This window comes from Myotis nattereri (genome assembly GCF_964212035.1).
Source record: "Myotis nattereri genome assembly, chromosome: 7".
NCBI lineage: Eukaryota > Metazoa > Chordata > Mammalia > Chiroptera > Vespertilionidae > Myotis > Myotis nattereri.
Genome location: NC_138082.1, coordinates 56,699,942 through 56,724,445, shown reverse-complemented (window position 1 = coordinate 56,724,445; position 24,504 = coordinate 56,699,942). Strand labels below are relative to the sequence as shown.

The 24,504-nt window shown below is 35.9% G+C and overlaps 1 protein-coding gene across 1 annotated transcript in view; it reads right to left on the bottom strand.

Moving 5' to 3' along the window:
* The window catches only part of CCDC148 (coiled-coil domain containing 148), a 223,726-nt gene that overhangs the window by 141,498 nt on the left and 57,724 nt on the right, over window positions 1–24,504 (bottom strand). The window contains exons 2-9 of the mRNA XM_081095906.1: window positions 16,485–16,547; window positions 13,356–13,477; window positions 6,575–6,678; window positions 6,331–6,360; window positions 2,843–2,925; window positions 2,510–2,646; window positions 1,311–1,406; window positions 1,049–1,230 (exon numbers count right to left, since the gene is read on the bottom strand). Coding sequence (XP_080952032.1) covers window positions 1,049–1,230; window positions 1,311–1,406; window positions 2,510–2,646; window positions 2,843–2,925; window positions 6,331–6,360; window positions 6,575–6,678; window positions 13,356–13,477; window positions 16,485–16,545 — 815 coding nt within the window. The 5' untranslated portion in view covers window positions 16,546–16,547. The remainder of the gene's footprint in view (window positions 1–1,048; window positions 1,231–1,310; window positions 1,407–2,509; window positions 2,647–2,842; window positions 2,926–6,330; window positions 6,361–6,574; window positions 6,679–13,355; window positions 13,478–16,484; window positions 16,548–24,504) is intronic.

Below are 24,504 nucleotides of genomic sequence, written 5' to 3'. Positions count from 1 at the left end.
TGGATCAAGAAGCTACTAAAACAAATGACTCTACTTGATAGGATTTAAGGTTTTCCTTATTGTTATTCATTTCTTAACACTAGTAATTTCATATAGAGGCATTTCATTTACAAACAATTCATTAAGAAAGGTAAGAAATACAAATAATTGTCATATTTATTTTCTTCTGTTTCAAAGTAACAGCCCTTAATAAGCCCTTAGTAAAAGGACACTATAAATGTATCTCTGCAATAGTTTTCTTTCTTTTTAAATACATATTCTTTGGGGAAATTTTTTTAGGTCAATGTAATAGAATAAAAAGCATATTTCCATACAAAACATTCCCCAGAAACTTCATATGCCAAACATTACATGAGGTAAACTATTGATCTGAGCCACATGGCATTTCTGAGTTTGCTCATGAAATGAATTTTAATATAGAATTTACACTAGAGAAGTTGACCCTGCCACAACTGAATTTTAAATCACTTAACAGTATATTTGTCATTCAGGAGAGGATTACAACCAAAAGTACACTTTCTAAAAAAAAAAAAAAATTAGCATGTTTTTTAAAATTTACAAAATATACTTATATTCACCATAAGACAAAATCACAGTGGATTACAAATAATCCATATGATCATAATTCCATAACTACATTTTTTCCTTGCAACCAATTGTTACTACTGATCTGTAAATCTCCACTGAAGAAGTGCTTCACATCTTGAAATGAAAATCCATAGTTACAAAAATTTCATGTTTAAAAAAAACTATTTCTTACCTGGGTAGTAGAGAGCTCAGTGAGAAGGCTATTTTCATCATGTTTCAACCTTATAAAAACCTTTAAAACCACTATTTCAGAGAAATCATTTTGGAGAGGGGGAAAAAAACCCTTTCCATTCAACAATATTCAATCTAAATATTTATCAATTGACTGTATTCCAATCACATACATTCCATTTCATAGTAGTACCTATGAAAATGGTAAATCAGAAGTATAGTAATCTCCCACAAAAATAAAAATGTAGTAGCAAAAATCTACATAATTCAAGCAGTTTTATGTTATTACCTATTTATGTCTTCTAACTGCAGATCAAAATCTTGAAGTTTCTTTTGATATTTCTCTGTAAAGTTACAGAACTCATTAAAAATCGAAGATTTCAAATCAGGGTATGGGCATTCCAAAGCGTCTAATTCCATTGGCAGTTCACTAAGCAGGTTCCTCCTTTCTTCTGAATAATGATCTAGTATCTGAAAAATAAATTACATGATTGTTTTATTTAACACCAATGACAAATTGATAAACAAATTACTGTCTGCTTCACACTTACTTTAATACTCCAGTCTGAAAGATTATTTTCTAAATTCTGTTGCTCCAGGCTAAGTCTTTCAAAGACAGTTTTTAATTGTTTCTTCACAGAGTCAACCTATTGGAACATTTAGAACAAGTAGTATGTAAATTCTTGTGATTCATTCAATATGTATATTTAAATTCACATGAATTAATCTCAAAAGCCAGTAAGCGATGATAAATTAAATAAGAGAATGTGCCTTTGAGGACCTGGTGGAGAGGGTTCAAGTGATGCCATAGCCGGGCGAGCTTATCAGAGGAGTTTCCAGACACATAACTCAAAACTGGGCTGGGAAGTATAGTGGGGTCCTAGCCTCTGCACGCACATTTTGATTTTGTTTGTGGTAAGGCAGAGAGCTTACCAGATTGTCTGTTCCAATCAGCCTTTCCTTCCCTTGCATCCCTTGCCTCCAACCCTCAACTGGACGTGGGATTTTTAATATATTTTTATAAATTATTATTTATGAAAGCAATATAACACTACAGACAACTGAAAAATAGAGTGAGAAAAATCACCTAAAAGCCAATGTCTAGTGCAACTATGATCACAGAGTTTATGCTGTAGTCAGGGGAGATTCTCAATAAACTAATAAAAAATAGCTACGAAAGTATCAGGAGGAGGTAAGTGATGTAAAAACAGGGTGGACTATCAGAACAGGTCACTCAGAAGAGAGGACATTTAGGCAAACACCTAAGGACAAAAAGCACCCTCAGTGAAACAGAGGAAGTAGCCCGTGCACAGGCCCCGAGACAGGAAGGAGCCTGGTATGTGTGAGAAGGAATAGAAAGAAGGCCAGACCAGTGACAGGGTGGCAGAAACGGGTTTCAGGTAGGAGATGAGACTGAAGAAGCAGGGAGGGGCATGATGCGAGCCAGGAGGAGCCCTGAGGGGATTTGCCAGGGGGATGACTTGATCCCCATGCACTGAAGGTAGGTCCCAGAATGCAATGGGAGGAGGAACAAGAATGAAGCTAGGAGACTAGGTATGAGGCCATTGTAACATTCTGGGCTCCAAATGAATAAGCTTGGACAGATTTAAGGATGTTTAAGATACTGAAGAGAGAGAATGTGCTGTATCTTCTATTAAAATACACCCACGTTGGTTCCTTATCTCAAACGGTTCTAGTTGGGACAAAAAATGAAATATTACGTTATTAAAAGTAAAGGTAATATACTGACCTCTTTCAGTACATCCACTGAGTTCAACTCACTGTGTGAGTGTGAATGCTGTCTGTATTTTAGGTCTGCTATCAATTGCTGAATAGGATTTATCACATTTTTAAGATACAGGCACCATTGTTCAGATAACTCTTGTTCTAAAGTGAAACAAAATTAAATCAAGATAACACATTATTTTAACTTTTTAAGAACAGGTTCTTAGAGTGCAGATTTATTTTTGGATTATTTTAGAAAAAAACAAACAGCAGTTAATAAAAGAACATGAAGTGAGTGGTCCACTTTCATCTTCAAAACACCCCTTTAAATATAGGATTAAAAAAAAAAAAAACTCACCAAAATTCTTAAGGTCAGAAAGACATTCACTTCCAATGTTCTCTTCTTTGAAAAAAAATTTTATTTCAGATTCCACTTTAGACCTGAAATAGACATTATTTGGGTTTAAAAAATACGGGTTTAAAAAATAGTAGTAGAAATTTAACCTAATGTGGTTTTATTCACCAGTTTGTTTATTCTGATCACATACTAAATTCCTAACATGGATTTGGTACTTGCCTGACACTACCAGTGAACATTTGGTCTCTCCAAAATGTCCACTGAGACATTTGGCCCATACCAAAAGGTCTTGGATAGTTCATCCTGACCAAAACATCCATGGAGACTTTGATCTATGGCTTAGGTCCTTGAAATTTGGTCCTGTCTAAAACATCCATGAGTATATTTGTTCCGTGCCAAATGGTCCTTGGTTCTGTCAAAAATGCCCATGCTTAGGAAATGCTGGATTCAGATAACCCATAATGCTTATTTCTACTCTTGGCTTACAGGAACAATACATTAAAAAGTACTATCATGTTTTATTGGTCCAATAGGGTTGTGGCTGTATTGCCAGTAATAGTACCCTTCTTGCCTCAGTAGCCTAGCTGGTAATGGCAAATGGGGTTAGCTGGATGGTTTCAGGTTGGAATCTTGCAGAAGAGCAGAATTTACATTAACTATGCATGTTTTGGACAGGCCCAAATATCAAGACGTGGACCAAATATCTCTGGACGTTTTAGACAAGACCAAATGTTTTGCAAGGAAAAGAAGCATAAGTGAACGCTCTGGGGAGAAGTAACAGCGAAAGCCAAGGTGAGCTGGTGACATGCCCTAGCATCACTTCTTTAGAGAGAGCTTGGGGCATTGGGAAGCCATTGAGGGATATTAAGCTGACCTCCCCTGCTCAGCAGATCTGTGTTTCAGAAAGATTCCCAAGGCAGCAAGATGCAGGACAGACTGGAAAGAGGGGTGATCAATAGAAATGGAAAATGAACAGGAGGGGACAAGGTGAATCTGAACCAACAAGGAGGTTATTTTAAATGTTAAGAGAAAATGAATTCCTGAACTAAGGAAATAAGGGTAAAAGTATATTTGGTTTTTATACAGTAGTAAAAGGAATAAATCTTAATGACCTTTTACATATTATTTAAATACAGTCATTTTTAGCCCTGGTTGGTTACATATTATTTAAATATAGTCATTTTTAGCCCTGAGCAGTGGTTAGAGCATCGGCCCAGTCAAGGGCATGTACGTTGGTTGTGGGTTCAATCCCCAGCCCCTTTAGGAGTGAGAGGCAACCAGTTGATGTGTCTCATATGAGTGTCTCCCTCTCTCTCTCTCTCTCTCTCTCTCTCTACCCCGCTCCTCCCTCTCTTTCACTCTCTTTAAAAATCAATGGAAAAAATATCCTCTGGTGAGAATTAAAAACAAACAAAAAATAAATATAGTCACTTTTAGAATAAAAGCATAACCTGCTCTAAATGGACATTCAGAAATATTATAGTTTATTCTTTGTTTATGGCAGATTTAATGAAATAATAGAAAATATTTGATTTATTATGATTATAAAAATGCAATATTAAAAATGGCATAAAATTAAAAATAGGAACAATTACAACACTTTAATACAACAATTTTTTAAATTTTGCTTATAAGTTTCTAACTGTTACCTACATGTATATGTATTTTAAATGGTTGTAATTATGGCATATTTACCATTTTATATTGATGTTTTTTGAATATTTTAAAGATATTTTAAAATAATTATCATGGTTATCATTTATTTAAATGGCTGCACAGTATTCCATGTTATATATGTGCCATCTTCTTCTAAACCTATTCACTTACATGGGCCAGGAGTTTTGTTTGTATGTATAAAGAAGGGGTACTAGTGTAGATGACAATGCACTATGTTTTTTCCCAGTGTGTAATTTTTGCCAGAAGTACCTTTAAGAACACATTTGAAACTATTAAATGAATGATGGGTGCAGAGTAGTGTAGTAAAACCAGAAATTATTTCATAATGGATTCGTTTGAACAAAAACATAGTACTTATGAACCATCTAGCTTAGTTCCCTTATATTTTCACCACCTAGAAAGCCGTAATAGATCATCCAAACCAACAGAAGTGGCTTTGATCAACCTGCTACTTTGCATGTACAATTCTAGTGAGCTCCATCCTGGCTTCATAGACTAATAATCTTGACCCATCCAACAAGACCAGCCCATTTCTCTGCTTGTCCTGAGTGCCCAACAGAATCCAGAAGCATTTTTTATGCCCTCAAGAGCTACAAGAATCCGGGACTAGCTCGTGAATGCAGTCTGCACTTCCTAAATTGTGGTCCATAGAACAGTAATGCATGGGATGCTAGCTAGAAAAAATGAAAATGGTGAACTAAACAAAATCGGACACATTTCTATAGTGCAGGATTTCCCAGAAACCTGATTATGCTAAAGTGCATTGAGGTTCTCCAAAAATGTATGAAATATAAAGTATTTTCATAACATATAGGACCATGAAACTCATTATACTCCACAGTCTCATGAAGAATATTTCTGTTTTATAGAATATGATTTAGGAAATATAGATACAAATTGTGATGGACATGAGAACATTTAAAAAAAAAAAAAGGTAACTCTGGAAGAGAGCTCTGCCCTTTCATCATTGACAAGCCAGACTGGGTCCCAGGTGTTCACGAGTTTGCAACTCTGCAGTCCACACAACCTCCTCCACATCGGTAGAGGGGTTCAAATAAATGTTAGGCAACTTTTGTGTCCAAATCTTCCAATTTAAGTGCCTCCTAATGCTATTTGACCTTTCCTCTGGTACCATGACCACGATGCTACTAGAAAAAGCCTCTTGAGATTTTGTGTGACCATTTGCCTAGATGATATATACTTTATATATTTTTAAACATATTTTTATTGATTTCAGAGTGGAAGGGAGAGGGAGAAGGAGATAGAAACATCAATGATGAGAGAGAATCATTGATCAGCTGCCTCCTGCATGCCCCTCACTAGGGATCCAGTCCACAACTCGGACATGTGCCCTTGACCGGAATCGAACCTGGGACCCCTCAGTCTGCAGACCGATGCTCTATCCACTAAGCCAAACCAGCTAGGGCTAAAATCTACATTTAAAAAAGCATACTTTACAAATACCATTATCTTTAAAACTAGTATAAATGCCTCTAATGGAGGGAACCATCTGCCTTCTCTTTTTGTCTTAACCTTTGGGAAGACATTTATTTTTCAAAGATTACAATTAAGATTAAGTATAGAATCATTATTTTGTTTTAATTCATCTTGAAGTGGATGCTGGAAATAATAACAAGAGTCAGAAATCCAAATTGAATAAATGAGTCATGATGTAGCTCCATCCAGAAATCACTGAGCAACTATAGTCCCTTAGTTTATTTGTTCATTTATTCATTGAAAACATTTATATATCTCCTATTATGTATCCTACAATGAGAAAATGAATATGATGGGATGGTTGCCCTACTTACCACTTTAGCAGATAAAGATTATCTTTTTTTCTGAAGGAAAGCAAAAGTCATTTTAATATAGTCACTGAATTCCAAATTAAATTGAGGAAATAAAATTTTTTGATTTGGCTCACATTCAAACTGAAACTTTCAATTTTGGTTATAATAGTTTAATTAACATGGAAGGTTATAGAACATCTAACTAAATCAGTGCAAGTCTTAGTAATTCCTCTGTGTACTTACTGAGATTTCCCCCAGTCCTTACCTGACTTCCTTTAGCCTTTGGTGTTCCTGCCACCACACCTGCCTGTGTTGTTTTATTAGTTGTTGTTCCTTAGATATCTTTGAAGTCTGCACTGCTTTTTTGATCTAGATTTAGAGAAATAAAAACGAGCCATTTAAAATTCTTAAAATGTGTTTTCCACAATGGAAATGCTTAATCTGTATTTTCTAAATTAAATACTAACTCTTTTTCAACCTTATTAGTGCATCTTCTAACACAAAATTTACCTGAAAATAAGTATTATATTAAACAAAAAGCATGGAAGTGAAAGAGAAAATGATTTGGAATACTGACCAGTTTAAGAACTGTTTTTAAAGCATTTATGAAAAGAATGATGAAGTGGTTCTATTTTTCATACATACAATAAATAACACCTAATTCATTCAGTCCCAGAAAATTTTTCCATGTATTTTCTCGCCTTCTGACATACCTTCCCTGCCAGGCATCATTAGGCCCATTTTACAGAAGAAAACACTGCTATTCAGAGAAGTTAAAAGACTTGGTCAGGGTCATAAAGCTCATAAACATGAGAATCACACAGAACCGCGGTGTCTGAATTGGTTTTTATCTGATCCTTCAGCAAAGGATGAAAAAAGTCATTGGATAAATTGTTAGGAGGCCTGGCTATATGACCTTGAACATGCAATTTTAATCTTCCATGACTTTGTAAACAAGTTTTTTAATTATTTGAAGATACTTGAAAATGTAAAAATTTATATACATTAAAACCCATATTTTTAAAATTGAAAGTTTCCCCAAATGTTATGACTTTAAAAAGGTATCATAGAGTTAGTACTGGGGTTTCTGTTGACAAGTTCTGTCAGGCCGGGGTTTGTTTGCCCTAAGATCCATTCTTGGCCATTTCTCCGATCTGCTCCACATCACAGAGTAGCCTGTGCTTCCCAAACACTCCTATCAGCTGGCTTCCTGTTGGGTTCAGGCAAAGGGAGACACTGGCAGCGGGAGATCGAAGGGAAGGAGGAAAGGAGAAGCCAAAAGATGACTGCTCCTACCTCTCTACTCTCACAGGGGTCTCTAGGAGCAGCTCCACCTTCTCCATTTGCTCCCACTTTTCTTGACAGCTTTACTACAGTTCCAACTATCTCTGGGTAGGGAAGCTCTGTTCATGAGATGTGGTACAGTCTTGCTTTTGTTATTGAATTTATTGGGGTGGTATTGCCTTTAACTTAGGCATGGCATGATTTCCTGCTGTTTTAATCCCAAATTGTTTCAAAGTCCTGTTTGACTTCTCAGCTCTATCACCTGGGTAACCATTTCCTGAATTAAAGACCCCCTCTGCTCAGTAAAAACCTCCTCAAGTGGTGTCTGTTTCCAGGTTAGACTCTGACCGATACTCATGTGTATTCCCAACTTGTGTATTTCGTATTAATACTTTTAAACATCTACAAAAGTGCTATTCATATCAGAAACTTCATGAAACATGCATATTTTACATTTTCTCTGCTACTAATAGCCTGAAAGCTTTAACAGACCAATACTTAAAATATAAAAACTTCAGAAGACAAGACCTAAAAAGACTTTATAATGCAAGCTATTTCTAGCTGTCATTCACTGATTACTTTAACCTTGAGTTTATCTTTCTGCTATTCTGGTTACTGATTCAAAATTAGGCCTGTAACAAAACAAAATAACCCAAACATTATTTTTAAAAAAACGCAAAGTCAAAGTCACATCTTTTCTTCAGAAGGTCTTAAGAGTGCCACAATCATGAAATTTAGAAGTACATTCAAATAACAGGACACCACCAGAATACATTCAGAATCTCTATTTTATCTACACACAGAAAAGTACATAGTGACACCATGTACTTCTAAAAACTGACACGCTCCTAAATTCATTCCAACTATTTGTCATCTATTGTCTCTAAAGTTTGTTGCAGCAGACACAACTTTTAAAATTAGATTTCTTTGACATATTTGGTCCATGTTGTACAAAAAGTTAAAACACATTGGTGAAAGATGTAGACACATTTTTATAGTTAAAAAAATCAATACTGTTGCCTTTGGGCACAGGGAAAGACAAATTAAGTAGACTATAAACATCAAAATAAAGTTACTATTTTTCACTAGACACTTCCTATATCTTGCAGAACATTCTAATTTTTTTGTAAATTCACTCATTGACTTCGCTTCTATCCCCAAGCCAAAAATTCAGAAAAATAAAGTCTTAAAAAAAGCAAGAAGTTTTAAGGTTGTATCTTTATCAATATAGAGATTTTCAGGTTATTCCAATACATGTTGCTGGGCAATGAGCCATATGAAATCAATATTTAAGGTGGATGATGATTTATGCAGAATGCTGATGAATTTATGAGAAAATAATAAATTCATAAAAGAATCAGAAACTAGGGTTCCTTATGGACTTCATTGTGATGATCCAAGATAATAAAACTTAAACAGGCACCTTGAAATGCCATAAAAGCACTTTAGGCCAGATGGTCCATCTTTAAATATAAATAACAATAACTGGTGGACTATTTAAGTGTTGGTTACATGTGTGTAGATATTTGTCAAAATTCATTGAGAAGTACATTTAAGATTTGTACACTTTATTATATGTGAGTTATACCTTAATAAAGAATTGTTAAATAAATCAAAAGAAAAAACAACTATATACACTAAGTTACAATTTCACATCTATCAGGTTGGTAAAACTGCAAATGTTTAACAAAACACTCTTTGGGGTCATGAGAAAACATGCTCTCTCTTTAGTTGCTAATGGAAATACAAAATGATGCAAACCCGACCCCCAAGGGAATTTGAAGCTGTATAGAAAGATTTCATATAGATTTACCTTAACTTATAGAAATCTACCTGAAAAGTATCTTAGTAAAAGCATAAAAAGATAAATGAACAGAGCTGTTCATTCACTGAAGCACTATTTGTAAGAGAAAGACTGGAGCACAAAAATTCCATCAGTAAGTATTCTTGCTGAAGTAAATGGAATCTGAACCTGATCAAATCTCTACATATAACTATCAATTTACTGGAAATGCAAGAGACAGAAAAACATGTTAAATGACACCACCAGGATGTAACCAGCACAATCCAGACTGTAAGAAACTATAAAAAAACAAACAATAAAATTTACTCAAGAGCCTGAGCTGGCGTGGCTCAGTGGATAGAGCATTGGCCTGTGGACTGAGGGTCCTGGGTTTGATTCTGGACAAGGGCACATGCCCAGATTGCAGGCTCGAGCCCCACTGTAGGGTGTGCAGGAGGCAGCTGATCAATGATTCTCTCTCATCATTGATGTTTCTATCTCTCTTTCCCTCTCCCTTCCTCTCTGAGATCAATAAAAAAATATTTTTAAAAAATTTATTCAAGAAATAAATTACAAGGACACAAGCAGAAGGAGGAGAAAAAATAAATTTCAATATAAGGATGTTACTTAGTGATTTAAATAAAGTTTAAGAAAAACTTGGAGAAAAATCAGGGAAATTTAACATAGAGTGGAAATTTGATACTAAGAAAGTTTTGTCATTTTTAATGGTAATGCTGTTGGAGGATTTGGGGACATGCTAAAATATTTATGGTTGAACATTACGATGTCTGAGATTTGCCTCAAAATCATCTGTCACGGGAGAAATTGTGGGTGGGAGTAAAGAAGAAACAATGGCCAAGCGTTGATCACAGTTGAAGCTGGATAATGTTACATTGGAGATTATGATGCCATTCATTCTAATTTTACATATGCTAACAACTTTCCATAAAATAACATTTATAAAAAGAAACAGTGGATGGATACTTGAATTGGACATGTTCATTTTTATTAAGCAAATAAATTCTAATAAAAATAATCATAAAGATCTCTTTTATACTTAAAATAGGAATGAACAGTTAACATAAAATGTATCAAAATTTAGTATCCGTTTTCAGCCCAAATCTACTATTTGACTTAAGGTTCAATCTCAGCCTTTGAAAGACTAGATCACTCACTGTCTACATAAGTCTCTTATCTGGCACCCTAGAACTTACGCATGATCTCTGACACAGTGATTATTAAATAGGTGACCATCACATCGAATCAGTATAACAATACCAGTAATTCAGGCAAGTCTTCTGAATTTATTGTTAATTAACAATAATTTTTACTAAATTTTAAAAATAGTTCAGTATTCTAAATGTAACTTAAAGCAAAAATGTACTTATGTGCTTTAAATGTTAACACTCTATCATTCACTTTTTTTAAAAAAATATATTTTATTGATTTTCTACAGAGAGAAAGGGAGAGAGATAGTTAGAAACATCGATGAGAGAGAAACATCGATCAGCTGCCTCCTGAACACCTCCCACTGGGGATGTGCCCGCAACCCAGGTACATGCCCTTGACCGGAATCGAACCTGGGACCTCTCAGTCCGCAGGCCAACGCTCTATCCACTGAGCCAAACCGGTTTCGGCAACACTCTATCATTCACTTTTAAGTATATTTACATTTAATACTGCCAGAGTAGTGTTGTAATAATTAACAATGATTGTTAAAGCTGCTAATTTCAGGTGTAGAAAAATGAGCACATTTAATTAGTAAAATATGGAACTTTTAGAAAAATAAAATAGTCTTCTTGAGCCAATATATATTTTACAAAAATTCAAATAATATAAGAAAGAATAACAAAGATGACATTATATTCATAATTTTAGTTGGTGTAGACTATTTGGCATATTAGCATTCATAACATTAAAAAATTAAACTTTAAGAGTTGTATTTAATTTCCAGGTCTCTAATTCCATTTAATCCCTGAGTCTTTTAAGAAAAAATCAAAGTTGGTAATTGTCCACATCTTACAAGAGTAAATTAGAAGCAAAATGTTAACTTGCTATCTCTAAATTAGGTGAGAAAAGAAGACTCCACAAAGCGTATATAACAATATTCCCAATACATCTTCCTTAATACAGAGATAGTAAAAAATGAAAATTGTATTAAAAAAAGAAGAAAGTGTTTGAAAATGACGAGAGAAGTAATTTAGCAGCTGTTAACACTGAGAAATTATTGTAAGGTCAAACTTCAAAACCTCATTAACTGTTAAAAATTTTAAATACTTTATTATTTGATAGTGACTCTGTTATCAAAGTGAAATTCACTTTGTTCACAGGAGGTCACAGTTCAATTCCTGGTCAGGGCACATGCCCAGGTTGCTGGCTCAATTCCCAGTGCGGGGTGTGCAGGCGGCAGCCAATCAGTGATTCTCTCTCATCATTGATGTTTCTATCCCTCTCTCCCTCGCCCTTTCTCTCTGAAATCAATAAAATATTTTTTAAAAAACATAGAAATTCACTTTGTTCAAATAGTGATTTTAACACTCAAACATTCCACATTCCAAATTGTTATTTTTTGGTGCATGATGGATGGATGGGTAAAAAGATGGACAAAATAAATATATCGATAATATTAGGACTATGTACACATATGTAAATATGTATGTGTACATATTCCAATAGTGACAAGGCTGTAGAGAAAATGTTTGTGGCAGCATCTTCATTAGAACAATACTTTAGGAAAAAGCTAAAAAAATTCATACTTTTTTGCTCAGACATTTCAGTCATAGGAATTTATCCTATGCAGTAGAAAATTCTAAAACATGAAAGGTGTCCATGCATGGAGACATTTACTGAAGCATAATTTCCAATATCATAATATTGGATATAATCCAAATATCCCAAAATGGAGATGTAATAAGACATGTATCTTTTTCTATTTGGAGTACTCATCAATCCTGTTTTTGCTCAATTTATTTTTGCTAGCCTTAATATCCCAATTTCAATGTCACTTCCTCAGGAAAACTTTCCCTCCCAATTGGAATCAAGTCTTGTTATTATACACCAGACACTATGTTCTATTGGAGTTTATACTTAATATAATTTTATTTGGGGGTTTATTTGAGAAACACTTCTCTCTTCCCACTCTCCTGCAAAAAGTACATTCCATGAGAGTAGGGGCTATATTTTATTCACTATTGTATCTTCAAGGCACATGATAGTTATTTACTTTGAGTAATTAAATATCATAAGATAATTAAATATTATCAAGATTATGTGGCAAAATATTAGGGTGAAAACCATACAGGGTTTTATGTCTATGTTTATCATGGAAAGAAATCAAATATGTATGTATACATTTATGTATGTATGCATATGTATATGCTGTATATATATATAGCAGGTCAGAATAGAAGTCAGAAATATAAAAATAGTTTTATTAGGGTGATGTTATATAAGTGATTTTCCCATGAAATTCAAGAGGGAAACATATTGCATGGTAATCCTAAACCATACATGGTCCTAAAATACTGTGCACAATCACTTGCACATAAACCCCTTTCAAATCTGGTCCAGATTCACCCTTTGTTAGGTCAAGGCAAAAACGGGCATTCTAGAACAGAGGCACCAAGGGCATACTTGAACAGTGTTGCAGAAGGAGCCTTAAATCAGAGGGTATTCCATAGCTGGCATTTAGTCGCAATTTTTATCTTTCAGATTGAAAGCTAATGAAATAGCAATCTTACTAAAAAATAAAGTTGAATTCAGACCTCATAAGTCGTTATGAACATGAAGTGAGTAAACTGCATAGCATAGTGTCAGAGAACATTCAATAAATGTTAGCAGCTATTCACTATTATTAATAGTTAGAAGATTCTAAATGCTATTTAAAATGTTATTTATTTTCACATTTACATTTAAATATTTTACTTCTTAGCAAGTCAGTTTTATAAAACTAGAAAAACACCCACACACAACTTCTAACCTTTAGCTCTGTGGAGGCAGCAGCTAATTTTTTTGCTTCAGTTAATGTGTGCAATTGCTGATAGTCTACTGGCTTATACTTAATGCTTCTCATTCCATTTTTCATACAGAATACCAGATTATCTGTTTTCCATCAAAAAATAAAATGAGAAAGAAATAATATCACATTATTGGACATCAAAATACAGTTATAGCAGCATGCTGACTACCGGTCTTATTTTAAGTATTTTAAAGTAAATACAAGAAATAATATATTACAACATTCACAGTATATTTGAACCTATATCTATAGAAACTTAAAATATATTACCACTATATTCCTTGCACAAAATTACTTCTAAATGGCTATCAAAAAAATACTTTCATTTAAATTAGTATAGTGAGAATATTTTTAAAGTATAATGCCAAGATACAAAGTGTGACTACTTTTTTAATTTAAAAAATGTTAGGCAGCAACTATAAGTATTTAAGTATCACATTATTATGAATCAAATTAAGTAAATAGATATTTTTAAAGTCATAGCTGTATTTCTTAGAAAAACAAAAACATTCAATTCGATTTGAAAAAAGGTTGAAAATGAAAGCTAAAAAATGTAATAGGCCAAATAAAACCAAAATGATATGAATGGACAGAGTGAGGCGCTGTCCTATTCGCCCCATCTGCTCCACAGCCTCGCAGGCCATACACAGAGGAGCCGCGCTGCCCTGAGCGGTGGCCAGCAGAGAGCTGAGGTCACCGTGAGTCAGAGGCAGGTGCTGCAAGTGTTGGAGCAGTACCAGAAAGCCCGAGTCCAGTTCCTGCAGATGGTGACAGAGCTGGCGACCAGACCCCAAAACATGAGACCCTGCAGAATGTGGGTGTAATGTCTTTTCTGAGGCCCATTCTTCTGGATGTGGTCCCAACATTCAGCCGACTGCCGCTTTGGCTCTTGGGAGACTGGCTAATTATAATGATGACCTAGCAGAAACAGTTGTCAAGGACGACATTCTTCCACAGTTTTCTTCTTCAATGGCAGAACAGAATTCTATTCTAAATATGGCCTCACCCTGCCAAAGGAACAGAGCATGCCGTTCACCTGGACCCCGCTGATGCCAGCTCCATCCCAGAGCCCCCACCTTAACCTTTCAACAGACCTTAAAAACCTCAACCCCTCACGGAGATAGGGCCATTAGCTATCTTTCGCTCTTGGCCCCTTTCCTCCCTTGGAGAGTGAATACACCTCTTTCTGCTCAAAAATAAATAATAAAAATAAAGTAAAGTGATATGAAATGTTTGGACAGGCATTCTCCATCCAAATACTTAGTTTAGTATATTAACTATTTTGATAAAGTAAAACATAAGTAGAGGGTACTTAAGGCCAAGTCCAATAAAGAATAATAACCTGATTAGTTCAAGAAAAAATTACTTTTACCTTAATTATGAATCATGTGTCATGTAACGTAATTAAGATTTGTTAAGTATGTCATGGAGCACATGACTATAAAAAGGCTCTAAACAATTTTAGGACAAGCACAATGAAGAAAAACATGGTTGAAGATGACTAAAACACCCATTGTATTGAAATAGCATAGTACTGGCACAAGAACAGGCATATAGATCAATGGAAGGTAACAGAGAGGCCAGAAATCAACCCACACCATTATGCTCAATTAATATTTGATAAAGGAGGCAAAAGCATACAATGGAGTAAAGAGAGTCTCTTCAATAAATAGTGTTGGGAAAATTGGACAGGTACATGCAAAAAAAATGAAACTAGACCACCAACTTACACTATACACAAGAATAAATTCAAAATGGATAAAAGACTTAAATGTAAGTCACAAAACCATGAAAATTTCAGAAGTCATAGGCAGCAAAATTTCAGACATCTCACATAGCAGTATTTTTGCCTAGGGCAAGGGAAACAAAAGAAAAAATAAACAAATGGGACTACATCAAACTAAAAGGCTCCTGTACAGCAAAAGAAACCATCAACAAAATAAAAAGAAAACCCACTGTATGGGAGAACATATTCATCACTGATACATCTCATAAGGGGTTAACTTCCAAAATATATAAAGAACTCATTCAACTCAACAAGAGGAAAACAAACAATCCAATTAAAAAATGGGCAAAGGACCTGAATAGACACTTCTCCAAAGAGAACATACAGATGGCCAATAGACATATGAGAAAATGTTCAACATCACTAATCATCTGAGAGATGCAAATTAAAACTACAATGAGGTATCACCTCACTCCTGCCAAAATGGCTATTATCAATATACCAACAAACAACAAATGCTGGTGAGGAAGTGGAGAAAAGGAAAAATCTGGTACACTAGTGGGAATGCAGACTGGGCAGCCACTGTGGAAAACAGTATGAAGTTTCCTCAAAATATTAAAAATGGAACTGCCTTTGACCCAGCAATCCCACTTCTGGGAATATATCTTAAGAAACCCAAATACCCATCAGGAAGAATATACGCACACCTATGTTTGTTCATAACAGTGTTATTTACAATAGCTAAGATCTGGAAACAGCCCAAGTGCCCATCAGTAGATGAGTGGATAAAAAAGCTGTGGTACATTTACACAATAGAATACTATACGGCTGTAAAAAAAAAAAAAAAAAAAAGAAGAAGTAACTCTTACAATTTGCAACAGTATGGATGAAGCTGGAGATTATTTTGCTAAGTGAAATAAACCAGGCAGAGAAGGACAATATCACATGATCTTATTTATATGTGAAATCTAATGAATAAAATAAACTAACAAAATAGGACCAGAGGCATGGATACATGGAACAGACTAACAGATCTTGCAGGGTGTTAGGTAGGACTGGAAGAGATTAAGCAAAGAACATAAATGCATAGCCCATGTACACAGACAATAATGTGGTGAAGACCTGGGGTGGTGCAGGGGCTAGGTAGATGAGGGCATGATGGGGGGAGAAATGGGGGACATCTGTAATAGTGTCACCAATAAAAAATATTTTTTAACACTCATTGTAAGGGAACTAAAGAAACCTTCAATTTGACCCCCAAAATTAGCTTTCCATGATTAAAATTTTTAAAATCAACATTCCAACTTTATATCATGCATAATCCACCATAAATCATAAAACAGACATGGAAATAAAAAAAATACCTGAGCTATCTTTTTTCTGAATTGTCATGAATGGTCGGTCTCTTTTATTCATGCTTTCCATATCTGTCAAGGAAACAAGAGACAGCTAAATTTTACAATGTGATGTTTTTAACGTTTTTAAAGATGTGTTAATTGTAGTGTTTTGTAAAATAAGGCCTAGGACTAGGTGCATTTTATTAAAATTTTCTTCTCCTTGCTCTTAGAAGCCTCCTTCCATTTGTTTTTGTTTTTTTTTCCCCCTCTTGCCTTTCCTGTTTTTGGTCTCCCCAATCTCTAAATTCTTAATTCCCCACTCTTGGATTGTGCCAGTGACTGATAAATATTTTGTAATTAAAAAATTATGTATGTTTTCCTTTGAGTTCCTGGGAGGAAGAAACTACATAAATTAAAGAATAAAGCAGCTATCCAACTTACTCCCTACTTCGATTAAGCAATATTGCACTTTTGGTGGACATGGAATATGCCATCCATTTCTACAGAGCACCTGATGTCCAGCTGTCACCTCCTTCAGGGATGGACTCACCTGCAGAGTCCAAAGGCATACCATTGCTGGGGCAGCCTACACCTAATGAATGAGCAAGACAGGGATGTAAAGGCCCAGCAGCTTGGACCCAATGTGGGCCGCTCTGATTTGCAATATGTGTTCCAAAGTTCCTTGCAGGGTTGACCCAGACTTTGTTGAACCTGCACTGAAATTTATTTTTTCATCACTTCTATTTTTCTTCCTCCATCTTCCTTTCACAAGTTTGGATCCGTGGATAAATATATAGCACTGCAAATTCTGCCTCAGCATCTCCTTCCAGAGGAAGTATCCTCTAAACTGAACTGAGCATCTCTAGGGCATCAGACTAATCAAGTGGTTCTCTAAGTAACACTACCCATTTTTCACAAATTTTTGTTCCATATACATTAGGTTGAATTGTAACCTACCTTTCTATGCTTTTGATATTGTTTCTGTTAAAAGTGTTTTTGTTAAAGATGAATTGTCAACTAATATGTAACCTGTGAATAAGCAGCATATTTGTGTAAGAGTCTAGGAACTAGCTTTGGGGGGAGGAAGCTGACTCTAGCAACCAAACATTCTGACTCCAGAAGACTTGCTGACTCTCAACCATAAAAATCCGACCTCTGTTTGACCAGTTTCAAGATAATCATCGGAATGCAAACGTGCTGACTTACATGAAGAGAACTTTCAACCTCTTCCCCCTGATTTCTTTTTTCTGTTTCCCCTCGCCATCCTAATAAAATTCCCTGCCTGCACTAAGATGTTAAAAAGGTTTTTGGGATGGGAGTCTGCCATCTTCTAAAGCTGCTCAGGCACTTGAATAAACCATCTTTCCTGCACCAGCACCTGTCTTTCAAAGTGGCAGGCAGTTAAACCTGAGTTCGGTATCAGAACTACCCATGTCTAGTGGCCTTTGCAGTAGCCTAAATCTTCTTAAATGGAAGGAAAAGTAGCACAAGTCCATGACTTTTGGAAACTCTGCCAAATTACCAAGAATCATGGTGATTGATTGCCCACCAACTTTAGGAATGTAGGGATAAACTCCAATGTGTAATTCTATAGGGTCTCTGGTCAAGAAATTCATTTTTCAAGCCTTTAATAACACTGCCAAAGAGTCTTGTTTCTACTCACAACCACATCTTATCCATTAAGATTCTTCTTCTTTTCAGAAGGTATTGCACATCCAATCTGTCCATCTACACTGCCTCAAGTCACCATCACCTTCAGCCAGGATGACAGTAGAAGTTTCACTTTGTACACTTACAGTCCATTCCCCACACAGCGGTCCAAATAACCTCTTAACATTCTAATCTGATCTTTCTTGAATTCCTTCAATGGTTTGTCATCAACCTTTAGAATAATATCTAAACTTTTTCTAATAGCTTTACCTTATCTCAGTGGTCGGCAAACTCATTAGTCAACAGAGCCAAATATCAGCAGTACAATTGAAATTTCTTTTGAGAGCCAAATTTTTTAAACTTAAACTATATAGGTAGGTACACTGTTATTAACTTAATTAGGGTACTCTTAAGCTGGCCTTTGTTAAAAACGTCCTCAATCTGATTGAGGTACTTTCGCTGAGGTCGACCCCTTCCAACTCTCCCATCCACACTCATCCTTTCGTCTATCTCCTTTCGTTCATCCTCTCTATATGTCCAAACCATCTCAACATCTTTCTCAATCCTTGACACTACATCTTCTTTCACTCCACAACGTTCCCTAAAATTAACTTAATAAAATTTACTTAAAGTTTTAAGTCCACTTCGCACTGTACTGCACGCCCGCACATGGTATTCTGTGGAAGAGCCACACTCAAGGGGCCAAAGAGCCGCATGTGGCTCGCGAGCCGAGGTTTGCCAACCACTCCCTTATCTCATTCACACATTTCAACCACAATGTGTCTTTCTATTTCTCATATACTAAGGTCATTCTGCATCAAGACCTTCCCACTTGCTGTTCCCTTTGCCTTAAAGACATTTCCTTCATTTTTTACCTGGTTGGTTCTTTCTCAACCAACATGTCACCACCTCAGGAAGACCTAAAGAGACTTCTCTATCTAAATTAGGGATGACCCCTATTTCTCTCTCATCCTATTCTTTCATTCTCATAATAATGTGTACTAGTCTTCATATTTGCATGTTTACTGATTTGATGTTTGTCTCCATCCTTAGACATGTGGCCCATGTTTGTCTTATTTCTGATTATATCCCCAGTGCACAGCACACAATAGTAAATGCTCAATAAATATTATGTAAGGAAAAGGTAGCTGGTGGTAACTAGATAGCTTCTAGTCCAGCCGTGGGCAAACTACAGCCCGCGGGCCGGATCCGGCCTGTTCGGCTGTTCTATCTGGCCTGCGGAGCCGAAAGAGCGGAGGGTTCTCTTGCTCTCCCCTCCGCTCCTTCACCAGCAGCAGTGTTAACATGGCAACGTCGGGAAATACGGCCGCAGCTCCTTCTTCTGAGTCCAGTTTAAGAACCCATTGTGGCCCTCGAGTCAAAAAGTTGGCCCACCCCTGTCTAGTCCCTCAGAAGAACTGTAATAACAATTCCTAAATCTATACTACAGCCTCTCTCTACCAACAACAACCTTTCAATTTTTAAAATCTGCTTTGATAGCATAACCTACAGACAGGAGTAGCAAATTTAAATGCCCTGGGCCATCAGGTAAGTTAAGTGAGGGAAGCAACAAGGTACACAACCATAGGGAGTGGCAGAAAACATGGAAAATGAAAGAGTATTTCATTCCTAACAATAATCAAATACTTTGTTTTTTAATGCAGGTACTAGACAAATAAAGTGAGTCTACGAAACAAATATATGCTGTTCTCAGCAGCCAGCTTGTGAGGTCTGGCCGACTGCATCTCACCTCTAGTTTTCACTTCATTCTCCCACCCGTAACTTACCTAAGTTTGTCATCTCCATTCAGGAGAGACCTCATCAGTACTCGAATTGATTAGTTTTAGTCTTTCCTTATTGGAGAGCTTAGTCTCTATATATTTAGGACTCATTTTTCTTGGGATTTAGATTGCAAGACTGAGGCTCTGAAATGAAATGGGGTTTTGCAGATTCCCTTTTGGTTACCCTAGGTTTAATCCTGTTTAATTTCTTCCTCTTGGTTTTCAGAGGAAAATTACGAAGCCCACACAATGTTTCTCACCATTTCTACATAGTTCAAATTTTAATTATGACTATAGAACCTTATGAGGTAGGATATATGGCAACACAGCTGCAATCAATAAAAGCTACAGGAACTGTCAAGAAGTAAAACCATCCCCCACCAGATTTATGGCTTCAAACCAGTGAGATCAGCTCCATCCAACATGCGACTTATTTCACCTAAGGGTAACCCCAAGCCTCATTATACACTAGTTTTAATACATTAGCATGCTAAGCGACACACCCTGTGCCATTATGACCAGAAACAAAAAGTCCATATAAGGATTCAAAATGGTGACCAAGTTCCTCTGAGAAACCTCTACACCTTTCCCGGGAAATTCCTGAGTAGTCCCCCTCTTTATTGAATACCCTACCCCCCACCCTCTTTAAATGAAACTCAATAAAAGAAACAAATTCTGATAGAGGGGGGATGCTCTGTCTGTGGAGTAGCCCATTCTCTGTCTAATGGCCTCACTAATAAACTCACTTTCACTTTAAGCTCTATGCGGGCTCTGTTTTTAATTCTTTCCTTCACAAAGCTAGAACCCACAGTAGGTCATGAACCCCTGAGTCCCCAAACCCCCGGAATGCCTGCATCACTTATACTAGAAGACATTCTGGAAATCATGAATTTGAAACCTAGTTTGTTTTCAACTATGTAGAAGGCCAAGTGGAAAGACTTCTTGACCTACATTTCTTAATATTTATATATAAATCATAAATAACTACTACTCATCTTTCAAGAATGTCGAGGGCTGCTGAAATAATTATTAAAATGGGATATTATAAAACTGATTTAATTGTAGTGTTTATTTATCAGGGAATTAAGTAGACATTCAGATTTAGAATCTAAAAAGTTCATATATAATCTACTTATTCTAACAAATTGCCAGTTATAAAAATAGTCTCAGATGTAAAGTGTGGTATTGAGAATAGAGTAAAAAATATTGTAATAACAAATACTGTAATAGCTGTTTATGGTGCCAGATGCATACTAGACTTATCAGGTGACCACTTTGTATATACATGTCTAATCACTATTGTACACCTAAAACTAATGTAATATTTTTTAAAATGTGTTTTTATTGATATTAGAGAAAGAGAGAGAGAGAGAAAGGGAGAAGGAGAGAGAAAGAGAAACACCAATTTGTTGCCTTCTGCATGTTCCCTACTGTGGATCAAGCCTGAAACCCAGGCATGTACCCGGTCCGGGAATCGAACCACCCACCTCTTTACACAGGATAACAACCAACCAACTGCGCCACATTGGCCAGGCACTAATTTAATATTGTGTGTCAAATGTAATTGAAAAATAATTTAATTTTTAAAAATGTTCTCACCACACACAAAAGAAATAATTTACATAGTCTAGCTTCTCATTTTAACATTTGAGATGATTGAGGCCAGAAAATTGATGATCACAGAAAACTTCAAGCCGAAAATCTCATATTCATAATATAAATATTTCTGAAAATGAAGGTTCATTTCATAATCAAAGTGGAGGCCTAAGCCAATCTGAACTAAAATCAATTGGTAGCACCTTGACCCAAACTGAAATTTTTCCTATTTAATGTGAACACACATACATTTGTGTAAAAGTGTTAATGTACTTAGTGATGGGATGTTGCCCAGGCACCATCAGTTTTAAGTAATAAGCTCTACATCACATTTCTAAACATCTGAAAAATTCAAAATACATCTGGCCCCACAGAGTACAGATAAGGGATTTGAAACTGTACTAAGACATTCTCTGATTCCCTAACAAGCATATGTCATCTAGGTCATTTCAATTTCATGCTTACTAGTGACAAATTCAAAGTGGCTACTTCAGCCTCTAGTTAAAATGCTTTTGGCTGAGTAATGGCTACTTGAACAGAATTTTCCATGTTCAGTAATTGAAGAGCACTTAGTTTCACAAATTATTCCATGTTCACATTGTGTGACATTTTAGAATTGCTTATGAGTATCATCAAAATGTTAAGCCTTACATCTACGCAATTACTGAAAATATTTTAAAATAATATATGTTATGGGAAATTACTAATAGTGTAGGAAGCACATTTGATATCTAATTTAATGATAGTTTTGCAGTAGCTAGAAGGTTGAAAAACATTTTAATGTAAAGTTAATTTTTACAAATTTACTAGAGAATCTAAACTTTAAAAATAAAAAAATACATGACCTCAACTAGTCTGTTCCAAGTAGCTAAGCAATCAGGAGTTTAGAGATGAGGAGCAAAATAGCAAAGAGATCATTTATATAATGAGGTAATCTTTTTACAGTATTAAAATCTGCATTCTTCTCTTTCCTAAGAAAATCTTTCTTAATACACTGAAGAAGAAAAGGTCAGTTGTACTTAGACTTAAAAATGCATAACATGTGGACAGTTTGTTACTCTATACTGCTTAACTGTGTAGATAGATTAGCCAATCACCCTCTGAGGATGTTTTCAAAGCTGATGGGGACTCTGCCTGGCCAAACAGTGTGAGAACAATATGTTCAGAAAAAATAGTTTGGATGTAGCATCAAATTATAACTTCTTCATATGAAAAATCTCAAGACATTTTAAATGTTAATTCAAATATTATAGCCAAAGTCTAACTTAAACTGTATTTTTCCAACACGCAAAATTCTCTTTTAGATTTTAAGCAGAACAGCACACATTATTTCCATTATGAGACATTATGCATTATAGTTATCACAAGGTAAAATGGTTGTCCTGGAAAAAATAACGGAACCTAACTGTACAGAAAACTGTAAGGTAAAAATTAAAATGTCCATCTCTATTTAGTCCTTATACCCCAGCTGTGCTGTTTCTTTTTTTTAATAAATCTTTATTGTTGAAAGTATTACATATGTCCCTTCCCCCTCCCCCCCCCCCGCCCTCTCCCACCTCCTTAACCTCCCCCCCAAACCTTCACCATCCATTCACTGTCTGTGTCCTTGGGGGTGGGGGGTGGGGGGGTGGGAGAAGAGATCAACCAAAGCAACACCACTTCTTTAACATGATCCTTTCTCCTTTCAGTTTGTCCAGTTCCTTCCTTATTCATTAAGCCCTTAGGACATCAGATTCTGATCAGCATCAAACTGTCTTAAGAACAAAGCCTCAGGCTAGTTGACCACAGAAGCAAAGTTTAATGAAGCTAAAGATAACAGCCAGACTTCAGTTATGTTTCAGCCCCAGACCCAGAAAAGCAATTAAAGACCACACCTTCATGAAACCAGACAGAACAATTCTATGGCTGACATTAGGAACTGATACAATGATCAACTGCTCCCTACTCTGACCCCAACCCATCAGTAGAGCCCACAACCCCAACTCCTTTAGCCACCAGGATTAATGATTTCCCCCTTTATATATATAACCCATCCCCTGGGAGCCATCCAGGAGCCAGGTCTTTAAGCATAAGCTTACCTGTGACTCTGAGCTTGGCATCATTTCCTCAACTAATAAACCCTTACTTTCTTGACTTCACAGTCCTCTTTGCATTTGCCTGGGCTTTGATATGTGCAGGCAAATTGACCTCTTTAGTCTGGTAATAGTCTTTAGCCCTGGTAATCATTTTCAATGTTTTATTTTATATTCTTTCAAAGATTTTCTATGCATACACACTTGTAAATCATTATGTATACATACAGTTCTACAAGTTGCTTTTCATTTAATAACTTGATTATCTATCCAGGCAATGCACCTAGAAGTTTTTGAGGGACTTCAGAGTTCCACAGAGTGGAGCCTCTCATGCTCTTACTCCCACTATGTTCTCAATGTTTTAATCATTCAAAAGCCCAAGAGAAAATGCATATATACCTAGTTTAAAGAAGTACATAATGTAAAAACAAGGGGGTGGGGGTGTGTGTTACAGGCCTTGAGGCGGGGGATTTTGCAATATTCTTTTATCTAATTTTCTGATCCCAACTATCATCACACAAGTGCCTGGTTTAATTATGCCACATAACATAGTTACAGGTTCTGAGGATTAGGTTGTGGGCATCTTTGGAGAGCCATTGTTTTGCCTACCACAAGCATTGTGCATTCTACAAATGGTTTGGGAATCTATACAAACAATTTGGAGGATATGAATTATATGATAACTGATGAAGAGGTTAAAAATAAAAGGGACCACAAGGAAGCAGGCAAGCTTCTTACTTCAAGTCCAGGTGTGTAGGATAAGAAGCTGGATTCCGAAATTGGGTCAGAAGAAGGCTGACAAATCTTCAGTTTAAGCACACCTAACATGGCAAGTCAAGTCAGAAGGACACACTCACATGCACTCTGGAAAGGGAAAACGTCTCAAAGATATACAAATAGAGCAAGTTGGAAAGGATACTGCAACTGTAGGTTAGGTTCAAAGGGGAC